The sequence below is a fragment of the Grampus griseus genome, assembly GCF_964374135.1.
Source record: "Grampus griseus genome assembly, chromosome: 10".
In the NCBI taxonomy this organism is placed as follows: domain Eukaryota; kingdom Metazoa; phylum Chordata; class Mammalia; order Artiodactyla; family Delphinidae; genus Grampus; species Grampus griseus.
The window spans coordinates 21,529,678-21,547,217 of NC_139004.1; the positions used below are offsets into that span (position 1 = coordinate 21,529,678).

The 17,540-nt window shown below is 39.2% G+C and overlaps 3 protein-coding genes across 3 annotated transcripts; 1 reads left to right on the forward strand and 2 right to left on the reverse strand.

The window, feature by feature from the left end:
- Positions 1-438: 438 nt before the first annotated feature.
- Positions 439-750, reverse strand: LOC309828592 (histone H4; the record flags this gene model as incomplete). The annotated part of the gene is made up of 1 exon (XM_082664034.1): positions 439-750. The coding sequence occupies one exon, from the start codon at positions 748-750 to the stop codon at positions 439-441; it is 312 nt and encodes a 103-aa protein (XP_082520160.1).
- A 4,478-nt stretch (positions 751-5,228) lies between these two features.
- LOC309828620 (histone H2A type 1-D) lies at positions 5,229-5,621 on the reverse strand (the record flags this gene model as incomplete). Its single annotated transcript, XM_082664068.1, has 1 exon — positions 5,229-5,621. The coding sequence occupies one exon, from the start codon at positions 5,619-5,621 to the stop codon at positions 5,229-5,231; it is 393 nt and encodes a 130-aa protein (XP_082520194.1).
- Positions 5,622-5,860: 239 nt separating this feature from the next.
- LOC309828029 (histone H2B type 1-N) lies at positions 5,861-15,675 on the forward strand. Its single transcript, XM_082663071.1, has 2 exons — positions 5,861-6,348; positions 12,785-15,675. The coding sequence occupies exon 1, from the start codon at positions 5,945-5,947 to the stop codon at positions 6,323-6,325; it is 381 nt and encodes a 126-aa protein (XP_082519197.1). The 5' UTR covers positions 5,861-5,944; the 3' UTR covers positions 6,326-6,348; positions 12,785-15,675.
- Positions 15,676-17,540: the final 1,865 nt, after the last annotated feature.

Sequence of the window (17,540 nt, forward strand, 5' to 3'; positions counted from 1 at the left end):
TGTTTCTTGAGCAGAGGACACATGGAGCTAGAATAGGTTATTGTGATCGAATCATTTATGTATACTAAATATGCTACGAATTAGTGAGGAGCCAGGTGCACTTCTTTTCCATCCCTTTCTAAACAATCGCTTGCACTCCATCTACAAAGAGAAATGCCACTCTGGTAAAACTCTCAAGTCATATGTATTTGGGTGGCCCGTTTGCTTCCAGCTTATGACCATCTAAGCTTTCTGTGCTCGAGCAAAGAAACTTTCACAGTAAAGGATGTAAGTAGTGCTTCTAAACAGTTAAGGGTAAAGAGCAAAGCTAAGAGCTTAAGGGTGTAGAGAATGTGAAGCGTGAAAAAGCAAGCTCAAAACAAACCAGCATCACGGCTCCTCAGATGAAAAGATGGGGGCCCTGAAAAGGGCCTTTTGTTGAACAAAGAGCGCGAACACTCAGCCGCCGAAGCCGTAGAGAGTGCGTCCCTGGCGCTTGAGCGCGTAGACCACGTCCATGGCGGTAACAGTCTTGCGCTTGGCGTGCTCTGTGTAGGTGACTGCGTCCCGGATTACGTTTTCCAGAAACACCTTCAGCACCCCGCGCGTCTCCTCGTAGATGAGACCAGAAATGCGCTTCACACCTCCACGCCGGGCCAGACGGCGAATAGCGGGCTTCGTGATGCCCTGGATGTTATCGCGCAGAACTTTGCGATGACGCTTAGCGCCCCCTTTTCCAAGGCCCTTACCACCTTTGCCGCGACCAGACATACCGAAAACCTGGAAGATTAACAAAGGTTAACTTCCAGGCCTCCCAGATGCAGGCCTTTATACGTCCGTTGGCGGACCAAACTGAGAACCTGAAGAAAGGTAGCGGGAAGTCCCGCCCCGGGAGGGGGGAGGGGAATTTGACCAAAAAAAAAAAAAAAAAGCCTTTTTTGTTCCTTTGTACTGTGTTTCATACGGTGGTAACTATTTTGTTACCGTGTTTAGGGCTTTAACAATTGCTTTTGAATGCGAACGCAAAACATAAATATTGTGGAAAAGGGTAAAACTCGTTATCTCACCACACATAGATCATTGCTGGTAGCTAATTTCGTATCAATATTTTGGTGAACAGATAAAAGCACATAGTCTTTCAAAGAAAATGTATGCAATGCCGCAAATGGCATTTTGGAACCTCTTTGATTACATTTTAACCAATTTCCCTTATTTAAAGAGAAAATACATTTTTTATGTCTGCTTGTTATTCTTATGAATGCTCTTTAATACAGTTTTAACCAACTCCCTAGCAGCCCGATTTTTTTTTAATAAATCATTTTTTTTTTTCCATTTAAGAAAAATTTACTTCTTCACTCTACTTGGGTATATACTATACTGACATTTCTAATGAAGGATAGCAGAATACGCCACTCCCAAATATCTTTAGCATAAGTATTATTTTGAGCGGATTGTTTCTGAGAAAAAGCAGATACAGAAGCTCTAAAAACAGAATAGAATTTACTCCTTTTTAAGGGAAATTTACATTTATATGAGAAATCTCCATTTGTAAGGGTATCTCACTCAATGTGCCAGGAAGAGAAAGATAACTCACAAGAAACTTACCAATGGAGAAGGTGCAGGATTTAATCGGCCTCCCTTTGTTTACTGTGCTCTTCTGGGTCACCTCCAACAGCCCCCCCCCACACACACACACACAGCCATGTCTTTTGTCTTTAGCTGAAGATGATATTTAAAGTGGCGGTTCGGGCCACTTCTGGGAGTTTTACTCAGTTCCTCTCTGTTTATTCCATGTATACATGAGACGTACACAGTATTACAATTTGTTTTTCTCTTGTTAGTCTGGTTTTGTTTTGTTTTGTTTTTAATTACAGCAGGGTGTCAGCCACAGAACCAGTGAAACTAATGTTTTCGTATAAACAATTGAAATAGTAAGCATAGATAAAGGTCTGGAAGAGGAGAAATTTATAAAAGCCACAAAAAACAACCTTAGGGGAAAGGCATTGTTTGGGAGCCTCACAGATTCGTATTGTTGAAGGCTCCCTAATTCTCTGTACTTACTGTCTGCCCCTTGTCCAGAGTCCCTGCCTTCTTCCAAGTTACTGGTCCCCAAAATCATTCAGTGTCTTCATTATTCCACCAGGTAATTAATATTCATTAACATCAGTAGCATTTATTTAAATGTGAGACTGTTGCTAGACTGGAGAAGGAAGTAGGAGGTACACCAAATTAATAAGGTCATGCAGATCAATTTTTTTACAGATAAATTAATATCATGAAGTGAAAAGGCAGTGTAACTCTTTACAACTGGTCTTTGCTCGTTGGACCCCTCTGATCTTTAGGCTCCTTCCTCCAGTTTAGCTACTTTGAAGTTATTCATTTGAAAATCCCTACATTTTCCTCCATGTGATCTCATCCTTGTTTAACTTTCAACTTCTTTTTTGCCTTTATTTATATCACTTATTTAGTTTATAAGGATTTTTATTATTATAGAATTAACAGAATTTTTGGACTATATTTTATGAGCTTGTCATTGAAATAGGGTCTGGGGATATGCAAATATGAATAAAACCCAGTCTCCACTCTAAAGGAATTTGTACACTAATGGATAAGATACCAAAAGTGTTCAGAATGAGCTCCCCAAAATGTGCCACATTTGCACATTGATTATTTTGAGGTAAAGGCAATTGAGATCCTGCAATCTCAAGATAAACTTCTGCCCCTCCCTTAACTACTTAGAAGGATTTGAATTGGGGGTCTTTCCCACTATGAGAATTATTACCGGAGAAAAATTTTATCTGAGTGAGCCAGCTGCATGGCAGGGCAAACTAATTACCCAATATTTAATTTTCCTCTTATTGTCCATGTGAATTATCCTCTTGTGCTTGGAAGCCACTAAGCCATTCCTTAGCTCAGGAAGGCATATTTACCTTTCTGTTTTTGAACTTCTCATGTATGTGGGGTTTCCGTATGTATGAAATTAAACTTGACTTTCTCCTGTTAATCTATCTCATGTCAATTTGATGATTAGACCAGCTAAAAGAACCTTAGAAGGGTAGAGGAAAATCCTTGCTCCCCGACAATATAAAACAAATCTAATATGGGAAGATACTGTTAGGTTCTTTCATGGTAGTCCAGAGTCTGCAGAAAGGGAAATTAATGGGAAGACCAACTCCGGGAATAAAGTTTAAATAATACTTTCATAAATCTTGTGCTACTAAAATTGAACTGTACCTCTTATGAAAACAACTTTACAGTATAAACTATGGAGTCCTAAAAAGTTCTTCAGGATCTAATTGAAATTAGAAATATCTAAATTATTTTGGCAAGATTTTTTGAAAGTTTTGTTATCTCCATTTTTAAATACAAGTTTTACTTTTTTTCTGATTATGTAGATAGTAAAGAACAGTAAGTGCTTTATCCAATGAAATTGGGTTAATACTCCATTAATTTAAAAAACTCAGTTAACACGTGGAATTATAAGCAATGACATATCACACTTGAATATTTTATTTTATTTAAAACAAAAATTTATAGTCATTTATCAACTATTTGATTATAGGTTCATTGATTTTATCAATCAAAAACCACATCAATAATTGTAAAGGCGTTATTTTAACAATGTGGTGGTTCTTGCCATGGGGAATAGAATGATGCAATAAGCAAGTGTTAGTAATTGCATGATCAATATCAATAACGATAACAACAGCATATTTTATTATTAAAAATTGAAAGAACTCATAGGCCTTCCTTGGAGCTGTATCACTTACTCTACTTGACCGTTCTACTTCTGAGATATAGTTGTTTAAAATATACAAGCTCAAGTAATGCAGATGACTTTCTTTTCTTAATTTATTTTTATTTTTTGGCTGCGTCGGGTCTTAGTTGCGGTGCTCGGGATCTTTCGTTGCGGCGCGTGGGCTTCTCTCTAGTTGTGGCGTGCCGGTTTTCTCTCTCTAGTTGCAGAGCGCGGGCTTAGTTGTCCAGCAGCATGTGGCATGTAGGATCTTATTTCCCTGACCAGGGATCGAACCCGCGTCCCCTGAATCGGAAGGCGGATTGTTTACAACTGGACCACCTGGGAAGTCCCGCAGATGAGTTTTTAAGAGGGAAAAATTGAATAATTAGATTCACTGAAATCAGGATTCGGGTCTTCCAACATCAAATAATGAAGCCAAAAAGAAAAGGGAAAAAAGGTAACATTTACATCCTGTTTGTGATTGCTGAGGTCCCTTTTATTCCAATGAATATTATTTACATGTGACTGAGGTTCAGATTTAAATATAGGATATACTGGGAATTCCCCGGCAGTCCAGTGGTTAGAACTAGGCGCTTCCACTGCAGAGGGCCTGTGTGTGTGTGTGTGTGTGTGTGTGTGTGTGTGTGTGTACAAGACAAATATTTCAGGAGACTCAGAAAACCTATTCTAATGGACTAGGAATGCCATAAATTCATTTTCATTAAAATGTATTCATAAGAAATTGTATGTATTCATAAGAAAATGTATTCATAAGAAATTCATTTTCATTAAAATGTATTCAAAATGTATTCATGAGCTGATGTGGAGAGGAATTGAAGGCCCTCTCTAGCTAGGGTGACTTGGTGATCTGAGAGAAGGTGAGAGGGATGATGGTGGGGTAAAGGGGAAGCAAAAATCATTGACAGCACTAGGACTATAAGAACCTGATAAGTGATTTACAATGTCGACCTTTCCTATTTGTTAACACACACTCTTCCTAATGCAGTTCCAAACCGCCTTTACTTCACCATCATTGATGTAAACAGTCCATTATGAAATGTGTCCTCTGCCTGAAGTTACTTTTAAACAAGTAGTTTACCTGTCTGGATTACTACCCCATTCCCATTTAGCAGGGTGTGTGGTGCGCAGTAAGACTGAATTGAATTAGAAGGGAAGGTAGGCCAAAGTCGGATGGTGCTAAGTTTTATCTCAGATAGATGGACACTTGCCCCTGTAGAGGAATCACAGGGATGTTAATTTTGCTCATAAATTTAACCTAAATTATGTAAGCAGATGTTTTGCTTTTTGGAAGGCATTTAAGGTTATTAAGGAAAATAACCTAGATGCAAATGACTTAGCCAAACTTTGTTCTAGGATTAATTTCCAACAGCATCTTGCTTTCCAAAACAATGCGACTTTGAAAGCACAGCTCCTTTTGTTGATAAGGTGGGTGGCTCTGAAAAGAGCCTTTTGGTTTGGAAAGATTTGAGTTGCAAAGAACGACGTACTTCTACTTGCCCTTGGCCTTGTGGTGGCTCTCGGTCTTTTTGGGCAGCAGCACCGCCTGGATGTTGGGCAGAACGCCGCCCTGAGCAATAGTGACTTTACCCAGCAACTTGTTGAGCTCCTCGTCGTTGCGGATGGCCAGCTGCAGGTGGCGCGGGATGATGCGCGTCTTCTTGTTGTCGCGGGCCGCGTTACCCGCCAGCTCCAGGATCTCGGCCGTCAGGTACTCCAGCACCGCCGCAAGGTACACCGGCGCGCCGGCCCCGACCCGCTCGGAGTAGTTGCCCTTGCGGAGCAAGCGGTGCACTCGGCCCACGGGGAACTGGAGCCCGGCCCGCGAGGAGCGAGTCTTGGCCTTGGCGCGAGCTTTGCCTCCTTGCTTGCCACGTCCAGACATACTGAAAGTAGAAACCCACCAGTATGAGTTAGGTCTGAATAGATACAGAGAGAGCTACTCTACTTATAGTTTTCACTGGGCGCGAAAATGAAGGTGTACCATTGGCTAAAACTAGTTTTATTTAACCCAATGAAATCGGATTTTGAAATACACTTATTTTGATTGGACAAAACTGTTACGTGCTGTTTCCAGGATTCACCACCAATCAGACGCTCGACTTTACTCACTGCCTCCTTTGTTTAAGAAGCTGTGAAGGAAGAGGGCTCAGCCTGGTTCTTGTTCTTCCTGTTATTTTTGAACTGCTTGGCAGTTAACTCCGCGCCATGCCTGAACCGTCCAAGTCTGCTCCGGCCCCGAAGAAAGGCTCCAAGAAGGCGGTGACCAAGGCTCAGAAGAAGGACGGCAAGAAGCGCAAGCGCAGCCGCAAGGAGAGCTACTCCGTGTACGTGTACAAGGTGCTAAAGCAGGTCCACCCGGACACCGGCATCTCGTCCAAGGCCATGGGCATCATGAACTCGTTCGTTAACGACATCTTCGAGCGCATCGCGGGCGAGGCGTCGCGCCTGGCGCATTACAACAAGCGCTCGACTATCACCTCCAGGGAGATCCAGACGGCCGTGCGCTTGCTGCTGCCCGGCGAACTGGCCAAGCACGCCGTGTCCGAGGGCACCAAGGCCGTCACCAAGTACACCAGCTCCAAATGAGCCAGGCCGCAGCGGAGCGAGCGGTAAGGCTAGGCCCACACCCCAAAGGCTCTTTTCAGAGCCACTCAATCTTCTGAAGAGAAGTGGCACTCACTTTATGCAGCAGGTGTTTGTTATTTGGTTCAAAGTATAACAAGTTCCGCGATTCCTTTTTTTTTTTTTTGGTCTTTAAACAGATTTATTTTCTCGCAGTTCTGCAAGCTAGAGGGCCAAGATTTGCTGTCAGCAGGGGTGGTTTATTCTGAGGCTTCTCTCTTTGGTTTGCAGATGGTCATCTTTTCTGTCTTCATTTGGTCTTCCTTCTGTTCGCGTTTCCTCATTTTCATCTTGTTAGAAATTACTTCCACTACAATGTAGGTGGTGCTGCAGCAATACTCGAGATATTTTTATATGTTTTATGTCGAGAAGGGGGAGGTTCATTATCAGACACACACGTAGTGAAGAAGGCAAAATGCACTTTGTCCCAAAGGAAAATCCGCTCGCCTTTAAGTTTGAACCCGGCAGAAGTTTTTGCTAACAATGGCTTGAGCGCTCCATCCTTAACTTTATTTATTTATTTATTTATTTAGTGGTACGCGGGCCTCTCACTGTTGCGGCCTCTCCCGTTGCGGAGCACAGGCTCCGGACGCGCAGGCTCAGCGGCCATGGCTCACGGACTCAGCCGCTCCGCGTCATGTGGGATCTTCCCGGACCGGGGCACGAACCCGTGTCCCCTGCGTCGGCAGGCGGACTCTCAACCACTGCGTCACCAGGGAAGTCTTCCATCCTTAATTTTAACGTGTACATACCTGGCTAATGAATTGCTTGGCACACAGTAAGAAAGGTACCAATCGTTTTATTCACTTATGTTTTCTTTGGGGAGAGGTGCTGGCTCTCCTCCCCTTTCCCTGGGTTTGGGTTTGCCAAATATTAAGTTAGAAAGGCAGAAGAAAAACAAACGGAAGTGAGAATCCAATTCAAATTATCGCACACATCAACCAGGTGCCACGTTTATCGATAGCCAATCCAGACGCTGCGCGCGCAGTTTGAAGTTTACCAACGGTGTCCCTCATGAGTCTATCCTAATTGGGAGATTTCTGGGCCACGCGGCTTTGTTGGAAGAACTCTGCCATTTTCTCCACTCCCTAATTTCTCTGAGTGAAATTTCTCTGTATGGGAGGGATTAGGTCCTACTCCTGCCTTTACTGTGAGGATCCTCTCCATGTTTTCTTTCTTTCTGCATGTCACTTGCATTTACTGTTTCTCTATTAATCGGAATAAATTTTTTTTAAATAGAGAAGGGCTGTTTCCCTATCCTCAGTTCGGGAAACCAAAATCCATCTCTTCATTTTAGGCCCTTAGGAATGAATGGCATATTTAAAACTATTTTAGTCTTTACAGGGAATCAGCATGGAAATGCTTCCCCAAAAAAGTATGTTATTCTACAAAATGACCACTTGATGCAAAAATTACCATTTGTTCATATTGCATATGAAAATACATAAGTGACCTAATATGTTTAATTTGCAGTATGCCAAGACAAATGAGTGACTAGCCATGAAAAGTCTCTTAAGGACTAAAGTCTTACGATGGAGAAACTACTTTGAATCTTTGCTTAAGGGCTTACATTCAGAATTAATAAGTATGACCTACATCTTTGCAAAGTGTATTATATTATTTTTTCTAGGTGATTTATAATTTCAAATTTCTGACTTTTTATATTAGGCATATTAAAAAGAATAATTTTAATGTAGGTTATAATAAAGCATAGAGACAAAATATTTCCCAGAGGATTTCCTCATGTGCTTAGAATAAAGAAAAATATCCATTAATAAATTAAGGGTTTTTTTAAATATGTTGTAATTCTTTAAAAAATGACTTTTTATATCGTGTCTGCTTTAATTTCTAACGTCCTTGCACATGTCCAAGAAAAAAGAAAAGAAAACTATAAAGTTACACCTCATTTAATACTAGGAATATGTATATGTGATGTGACTCTGGAGTTGCACCTAAAATATAGCTCAAATATATCAGTGTCTTTTACTAGTTGGTTCTTATGGAACAGTGTTTTGAGAATATGAACTGTATAAAAATATCCCACTCAAATTTGGTACGTGACATTGTATAAATGTAACACTGGACTTTTAAAAAATAATTTTTTTAAAGAAATGTGCATAACATTGCTAAGTTTATTTTATTTTTTGCCTTATTTTCCTCATGTGTGGAATGAGACCAACAAATACTACCTCAGATGCTCATTGTATTTATTTATTTTTGGCTCTTTTGGGTCTTTGTTGCTGCGCGTGGTCTTTCTCTAGATGCGGCCAGAGGGGGCCACTCCTTGCTGCGGTGCACCGTCCTATCACTGCGGTGGCCTCTTCTGCGGAGCATGGGCTCTAGGCGCGCGGGCTTCAGTAGTTGTGGTACGCGGGCTCAGTAGTTGTGGCTCGCAGGCTCTAGAGCGCAGGCTCAGTAGTAGTGGTGCATGGGATTAGTTGCTCCGCAGCGTGTGGGATCTTCCCGCACCAGGGCTGGACCCCCTGTGCCCTGCACTGGCAGGCGGATAATCACTGCGCCACCAGGGAAGCCCCTAAAAAATAATTATTGATATTAATTTGATTGTATTAATTTGATTGTAGCTTCGTTTTAATTTACTCTTTCTTCCCCAACATTTTAAACTGATATCTTGAAAATAAACTAGTGAAATATTAAGATAACTCTGTATGTTTTAATGTATTTGTATTTGGCCAAATAGCTGTATTTGACCAAAAATCTTAAGAAATTGAAATTCAGTGCTGCCTGCAATTAAAATAATTATACCATAATATGAGTGTGTGCATGTATGTATATGTACATATATTTATGCATATACATATAATATACACATAAAATATGTTTTATTTATACACACATTACTAAAATATGTTATATTTTAATTTTTCCAACACTCTTACTCCAAGAGGATGACAAAAAATATAAAAGCATTGACTGTCTAGTGTCTGATTATTTTAGGCTCTTGGTACAGAACAGCAGTGAGATGGAGAGTATAGAGCCAAACCTTTGAGATTTTTAGCTATACCATTCCATTAGCCAGGATACACTTTATACATGCATACATATATATTAAGTTTTAATTTCTATTATACTTTAATTATATTTAATGCAATTAATAGAATAATCAGAAAGTGGAAAGTGTTGGAAAAATTAAAATTTCATTTTCTTTTAAAATAACTGGTGTACAGATGATAATGACTGGGAGAATCATTTGGGACAATGCATTGCAAAAAGAAAACATAGTAAGAGCATCCTCATGTTTATGAGCTGTGGACTATATTAATTCTTCCAAAAGCTCAAAGTGAAATATTAAAATTACTAATGTATTATGTGTATCTTAGAAATATATATCTGGATAAAAGTCCATTGTATGTTTTATAAAATTTTTAATAATACTGTTTTATAAACACATTGTTTAGATAAGCAGCCCAAACTCTAGTAAATTAACCTTGGTGAGGTGACGTTTTATATGGCAGAGAAGAGTGAAGCTGTCAGCTCAAGAAGAAAAGTGAGTTTGATTGAAAAAAAAATTTATTTGGGGACAAGATAAAGCGCTTTCTGTGAAAAGAGTAACAAGCACTTAGCCTTTAAAAACAGGGTTTTTAATCTGTCATCATAGTGTTCTCAAAGTCATCTGATGCAGCCAGGTGCATGACGCAAAACCCTGGTATGGAGATTTCCACCTCTATTCAAGAAACTAAATTCCTTGAAGAGGAACTGATTACAAGTTTTGAGACAAGGGAAATTCTGATGGGTCTAGAACACCATGCTCACTGAAAGCAAGGATGATCTCCCATGTTTGAAGTAACAATAAAGAGAGTTAAGATGAGAGTGGCAAGAAAGCCTGAAAGAATCCCCACGGTGTAAGTAGTGCTAACTTGAGAATTAAAACTAAACAAACAGAACAGTTGTAGTTTACTGGAATAGCTTCAGCATGTAAAAACCATGAATCCATAATAAGCAATTGGAACAAATACTATGATGAGCTGAATAAGAAGTTTACCTGGTGCGTCTCACTATTCATCTTTTCCAAAGTCTTTGTGCCCTATGTCACTGAGATGAGCATCTTCTTCTCCAGAAAGTGCCTGGCTTTACAGTCTTAAGGTTCTGTTGTACTTATATTAGGGGGAAACTCCACCTCCTGCAATGCTATAGGATCAAGTCTCAAAAAAGAGCTCCCTGAGAAACTCGCTGATGCTTTGTTCAATAAAATTTCAGGAGAGCAAATTGCATTTTAATGATTGCCATTGTTAGAAATCAATCCAAACGCTAATAACCAAGGCATTCTGAAATTGTCCTGTGTACCAGCTTCTGCCACAGCCATCCCCAACACTACGACCAACAATGTGGTTACTAAATAAATAAATAAAATGTTAGCTTTCTCTTTGTCCTAAAGGCAGTGATTCTCAAAATGTGGTCTGGGGACCCCTGGGGGTCCCTGAGATCCTTTTAATGGGTCTATGAAGCTAAAATTATTTTCACAATTATCCTGAAACTTATTTAAAAGATACTTGCAAAATATAGAACAGTGCTAATCTTCTTACTATTTTTTAATTTTGAAAAATATAGCTATCTTCATAAAATATGTATGTTGAAAAGGGTTTATTGTAATTTTTAAATGAATTAATAAAACAAATATTCTTTCAGTTTTAACTTCTAGTAAGGTAAATATCAATAGTAGTAACCTACAGAAACACAAATTCTTCAGATCCTCAATACTTTTAAAACGTGCATGGGTCGAAAACTTTGAGAACTGCTGCCTTAATAAATTATGTCACACTAGAACTGTTTGATTTACTGTTTTTCAAATTATTTGGAAATAATTTCCTGTGTGCTTATGCTACTATCTGAATACACAGATCCATTTGCTTCATTTTGCTGTTATGTTTAGGGATTTGGCTTTTTAAAATTTAACCTTATCCTTACATAAAATATTTTTACATAGTTCCAAGGTCAACTCAAGCTATGTTCAAAGAGGTCTTTCTCTTTTAGCCTATAGCCTCTCTCATAAGTAACAATTTTTAATGTTGTGATTTAACTTCCAATTATTTGTTTGTTAATTATAAGCATGCATTTGTGTATTCTTAGTTCCCCTCTATTATATTTTTTAATATTTATTTTATATTTATTTTATATTTATTTATTTATTTGGCCGCCTCCAGTTTTAGTTGTGGCATGCGGGATCGTCGTTGAGGCATGCGGGATCTTTCATTGTGGCGTGCAGGCTTCTATCTAGTTGTGGCGTGCGGGTTTTCTCTCTCTAGTTGTGGCGCACAGGCTCCAGGGTGCGTGGGCTCTGTAGTTGTGGTGCGGGTTCCAGAGTGCGTGGGCTCTGTAGTTTGCGGCACGCAGGCTCTCTAGTTGAAGCGTGCGAGCTCAGTAGTTGTGGCGTGCCAGCTTAGTTGCCCCTTGGCATGTGGGATCTTTAGTTCCTTGACCAGGGACGGAACCAGCTTCCTCTGCATTAGAAGGCAGATTCTTTACCACTAGAACACCAGGGAAGTCCCAGTACCCCTCTACTAGATAAACAGTAACATCTTACACATAATTTTCTCTACCTTGGGTTTGTTTTTGTTTTTTTCCTTTAAAATATATATCCTGAAGATCATTCCACAATAGTATATGGAGATTTTCTTCCTTTCTTATTTTCTAGCTGCCTAGTACTCTGGGCTTTCTTCTTTTTCTGATTCTTGGCTCTGTAATTCATTTTCTTGCTAGCTGCCTGACCCTTCAATCAGATGTTTTCTAGTTGTTCTAAGCATCAGGGTTTATCTGAGTTGCCTAGTCTACTATTACTGGACATAGGATCAAGGTATAGTATTTGTTAAAATGTTTTTTTAAATGTCAACCCATAAATTACTCTAGGACTTCCAATCCTTAAAATCTTTAAAATGCAGTTGTGTAAAATTGATATGGGTCACTGCAGGCATACACTCTGGTCCAGCGATAACTCAAGTTCTTGCTAACGATGCTCAAGTTAGCACATCAGTTGCCATAGTGGGTTAGTTGTTCATGATCAAAGAAGTGAGATGGTAAATTGAATGTAAATAAATACTAGTCACAGGACTAGAGGAAGAGACTAAACACTGTATTGTTGGTTCAAGAAATCAGGTTTATAAATTTGAAGAAATCAATAACTTTTATGAAGTGTCTGTGAAGCCCAAAATTTAAACACACAGAGATTAACTGCAATACCTTATCAGTAAATGGTAATAGGATATACCTTAAAAAATATAGGTTATATTTGAGTCAAATCTCTTGAAGTTTAGACATTTCATTCTGGCTCCATTTTTTTGCAGTGTCCATACCAAAGAGCTTAACATTCAAACACCTTCACCTCACTGTCAAGGACATTTTTATCAAAGCTACCATCTCTTCAGTCACATCTTTTTTTCCTTGAACTTTCGCTTATGCCTTGTTTTCCAGAGCTACATCCATCACTTCGTGCTTGAGAAGGGATCCTTCTGAAGTCATCAGAACAATTAACCTCATCAGAGCGCTCAGAATGACATCTACTATGGATTCTCCGCTTCTGCCATCCTGACAATCCTCTGATATATTTTTGTTGGAACCAAAATCTTGGTGGAGGGAAATCCCTGAACAACATCCTGACTTCTTAAGGTGGGATGCTTATCTCCTTAGGCTACATCAGACTGTAGTTGTTGCTTACTTCAAGCCTAGCGTTAAATTTTCACAGTGGCCACACCATGGAACATAGACCTCTACAAACCACAAACCATGACTTTCAATAATTTTTCAGTTGTAATTTGATGGAGTTAAGAAATATAGAAGAATATATACCATTAATCTGCACCGTGCCCTGCTGCTCCAGTGTCCCGGACCTCAGTCCTTCCTATGTAGGAAGATGATAGCCTGCAATAGAACTTTAAGGCCACTCTCATTCCATACCTATTTGCTAGATGAACAAACTGATGCACAGAGAAGGGGAGTATTTTGTCTAAATAGCTAGAGGATCAATGACAGAATCAGTTTATAAGCCTCGTGGTAGTGGCCATCAGTATACAAATGATAGATTTTGTGGTCTTTTGTTATCATCAAACTAAATTCTTTCAAAACAAATGGAGATGACTCATTCATATTTGTTTTAATAGTGAAAAAGATGCCATTCTTTATTTGAAAAAAAAAAAGATTCTCCCTCTTGTTCCCAAGAACAGGAAAGAAAAAAAATGTCATTTTTTTTTTTTTTTTCTTGGAGAATACTGGTCAGATTCTCTTTGGAGGGTCCTATAGCTCTACCCTATCATCATCGTACAATTAATAACTTTTGCCTTTCCTGTGGGAAACAAGCATGTATAGCAAAGTCTGCCTGTTGATTATAGTACTGAAATTAAGAAGAACTAAGCTCTGTCTGTAACTTTTCCAGAAGACAGTGTTTGAAAATTGCAACTTATACTCACAATGCTTGCAGACACCCTGTATTTCAATTGTTGGAAATATGTACCACCAAGGAGCAGAGAGAAACCTGCCCCCTGAAATCGCACCACGTGAGACATGGACTTGTTGTTATATCTCTTATCTGACCATTATTTCTGCCTTGAAAGCAGTAATGAAATAGACAAGAAGAGGCCTCTCCCTGAAGCAGCAGCCCCCCCTGGGAAGACCCTTTATACTCATTCTCCCAGAGGGTCAGCAATCCAGGTTTGCCCAAGTAAAAGGCAAGTATCACTGTGGATGAGACCTGAATGCTGCTTAATTATTTGCAATAGATACAATGTAGTTATTTTTAAAGTAGACATTTAAACATTAACCTATCCTTATTCTTAGTTTCTTTTGTCCTCCTCATTCCAAAGAACCAAAACTAGGCCTAGTCCGGGGAAGGTAGTCATACACCCCTGATTTCTATTGGCTGTTCTATTTAAAGTAAGGCAGCTATTAATGGGGAGAATTTTATCTGCCTCCCCCCGCCTCGCTAAACCCTCAGAATGTAACCATATTTAGGGATAGAGTCTTTAAAGAGGTAATTAAATTAAAATGAGGTCCTTGGAAAGTGGTTAGGTCCTACTCCAATATGACTAGTGTCCTTTTAAGAAGAGGAAATTTGGACATAGGCAAGTACAGAGGGAACACATGTGAAGATAGAGGGGGAAAGATGGCCGTCTACAAGCTAAGGAGAGAGGCCTAGAACCCATCCTTCTCTCACAGCCCTCAGAAGTAAACAGCCCTGCTGGCACCTTGATCTCAGACTTCTAGACTCCAGAACAGTGAGAAAACAAATTTCTGTTTTTTCAGCCACTCAGACTGAGGTACCTTATTATGACAGCTTTAGCAAACTAATAAAGCAGCCAATATGTTACGATGTTACAATCCCAATCCTCTATCTCTTTAGCTGTAGACCAAAGATACCACTAGCACTTACCTCATTAGATTGGAAAAATAAATTAGATAATGCACAGTATCCAAAGATAGTACACACTTAATAAATGACAGCCAATAACTACTGGGATTTTTTCCCCATATGCCAAAAGCAAGATGTAAGTGCCATACAGTTTACTGCTTAAGGGCAGATCCTTGAGTGAAGAGCCATGACGTAAACTCTGACATTCAATAATCCCTCAAATGACAAAATATTAGAGCAAACGAAATGAAGAACTTCCAGATGTACTGGAGATAAGCAAGAGAAATACATGAACGGGAATAAAATGCTGAAAATAGCAAAACCAAATAGAGCACCAAAGGAAGGTCATTCTGATAATCTGAATTAATAAAGAACCTACTCTAAAGCAGCCTAAACAGGTGGAAGGAACATAGGCCCTGGAAAACCTTTTGTGACTGAAGTTCTGCCCAATGCTTGTTAGCTGGTTATCTTGGATACTACTTCAGTGAGCCTGTGTGTATGATCAGGCCACACAAGATGGCTGTTCTCTTGCTCTCTGTACATCCCCTGATCGAACAGTCCCTGCTTCACCTCACCCTACTCACAGGACTGACCTTTCCTCTTAATCATAGAGCTTATCAGTATCTGCTTAAGTGCTTGCCCCTGCTCCAACCACAAATTTTTCTGATTCTTAGAACAGAACAGCTCCAGCATGCTGGGTTATTAAAGGGAAATATCTGCCCCCTTGATGGCTGTTAACCAAAGGGACGGTGAGGGATGTCCTCCTCTGCTGGTTTCCCCGGTTAATGATGAGCCCACCTGACATCAGTTCCCCCTATAATTGGTACACTGGTACACCCCCCACCCAACCCCCACCATGAAGACTGCTGCCATGTCCTGTCTGCTGTTGGTACGGAGTGGGGAGTCACTCTAGAACTTTGCTTCAGACGTGTAAGATCCCCTGTTCAATAAACCATTGATGTCTCTGTTGCTGTCTCCAGGCATTTTTTTTGGTCTCAAGGCTGGGCAATTACAGGACTTGCAGGCCTACAGGGTGCAGCCTAACACTGATTCTTCTGATTACCTGTAAAATGGAGATAATAATAAGGCCCCAGTTTTCTTAGAAGGATTTTATGAGATGATGTACCCTGCTTCCAAGTGTGTTCTTGAGACCCAGGTGAGGTGCACAAATAAAAGTTACTATGAAAAAGACATTACATAGATTTTTTTTCTTTCAACAAAATAATGATTAAATAATATGAGAAACAAAAATAAGTATAACTTAATAAATGTTCCACCACAAAGTGAGCTTCCCTGGGTCATATAACTTTATATTTCCTGAGTTAGACATATAATAGTGGCTCAATTAAATAGTACATTAATTAACCAGTATTTTCTCAGATCTGTACTAAGTATTACTGGGGGCATGGAAAATTATCATAAGTAGTATGTGGACTTTGGTGTTTAAAATGTTGAAACAGAGAGTGAAAATATCATTCTCTTTTCTTCTCTCTCTAAATCTTTCTGATTAAGTAACTGGGAAAGCATTAATTTGGTGCTAGCAGATCTTTAAGGCCTTGCAAACACTTGTTAGTCCTTGCCCCCTTCCCCAGTCTTTCAACTTTATAACAAAGAACAAGTTTCAGACTCAAAGTAGTAGACAGCAAATAGCATATAAATGAAATTGAATAATATATACATATATTTACATATTTACATATTGTTTTATAGTTGTATTCTGTTCATGGTCAGAGGCAGGAATTTTCCACTATGGTTGTCTTTTAAAATACATAGATTTCATTTTTTTTTTTTTTCTTTTTAGGCTGAGCAGCCCTGCTTGCAGGATCTTAGTTCCCCGACCTGGGATCGAACCTGGGCCCACAGCAGTGAAAGTGCAGAGTCCTAACCACTGGACTGCCAGGGAATTCCCCTAAAGAATATATATTTTTTAAATATTAAGTAAACAATAGTATAGATTGCACCCTGATACAGAAAAAATCATAAAAGTGGAACTCAAATAACTAACTGAAGTTTGAACAATACTGAATAAAATAAGCAATGTCATAAACCAGTAAATGGCAAAATGGCACTATTGTTATATTTTATACTTCTATATAAATTATAGATCTATATATGTTATATAAATATATAAATTATATATTGTAGCATTAATATAACACTACTTATATATAATTGTATATATAAAATGTAATATAATTAATATTTATTATTATTACATCAAACTGTATTTAATATTAACTGCTGTAGGAATTTGGAGGGAGTAATATTATTCTGGAATGTGGCAATCTGGGAAAGTTTCTTGGAAGAGGTATAACAAGATTTGACCTTGAAAAAAAGGATCGCTAAGGTTTCAGTTGGTATATTATCAACTAAATATGTTGGGTAACACATTGTTCCAAAATTGAACAGCTTAAAACAGCAAACATTTATTACCTCATAGATTTTCTTAGGGTCAGGAACCTGGGAGCAGCTTAGGTGGTAGTCCGATTCAAGATCTCTCACAAAGCTGCAGTCAGGTCATCTAAACTTTAGATTCTAAAGACTTGACTGGGACTGGAGCTTCTAAAGTCCAAGAAAAAGCTTGTTTATAATGCTGTTGGCTGGAGGCCTCAGTACGTCACCATGTGGATATCTCTATAAGGTTACTCATGACAAGGGCTGGCTTCCTTCCTCTGGAACAAGTGATCCAAGAGAGTGGGAGTTATCAAGATGGAAGTCTCTTATCGAATCTTGAAAGTGACATACCATTACTTCTGTCATATCCTGTTGACCATAATGCTGGAGCAATGTGGGAAGGGCACAAGTATTAGAAGGTAGGGGTCACTG

What these genes read in the sequence shown, in the direction of transcription:
- LOC309828029 (XM_082663071.1), top strand. Translation starts at nt 5,945, where the DNA reads ATGCCTGAACCGTCCAAGTCTGCTCCGGCCCCGAAGAAAGGCTCCAAG.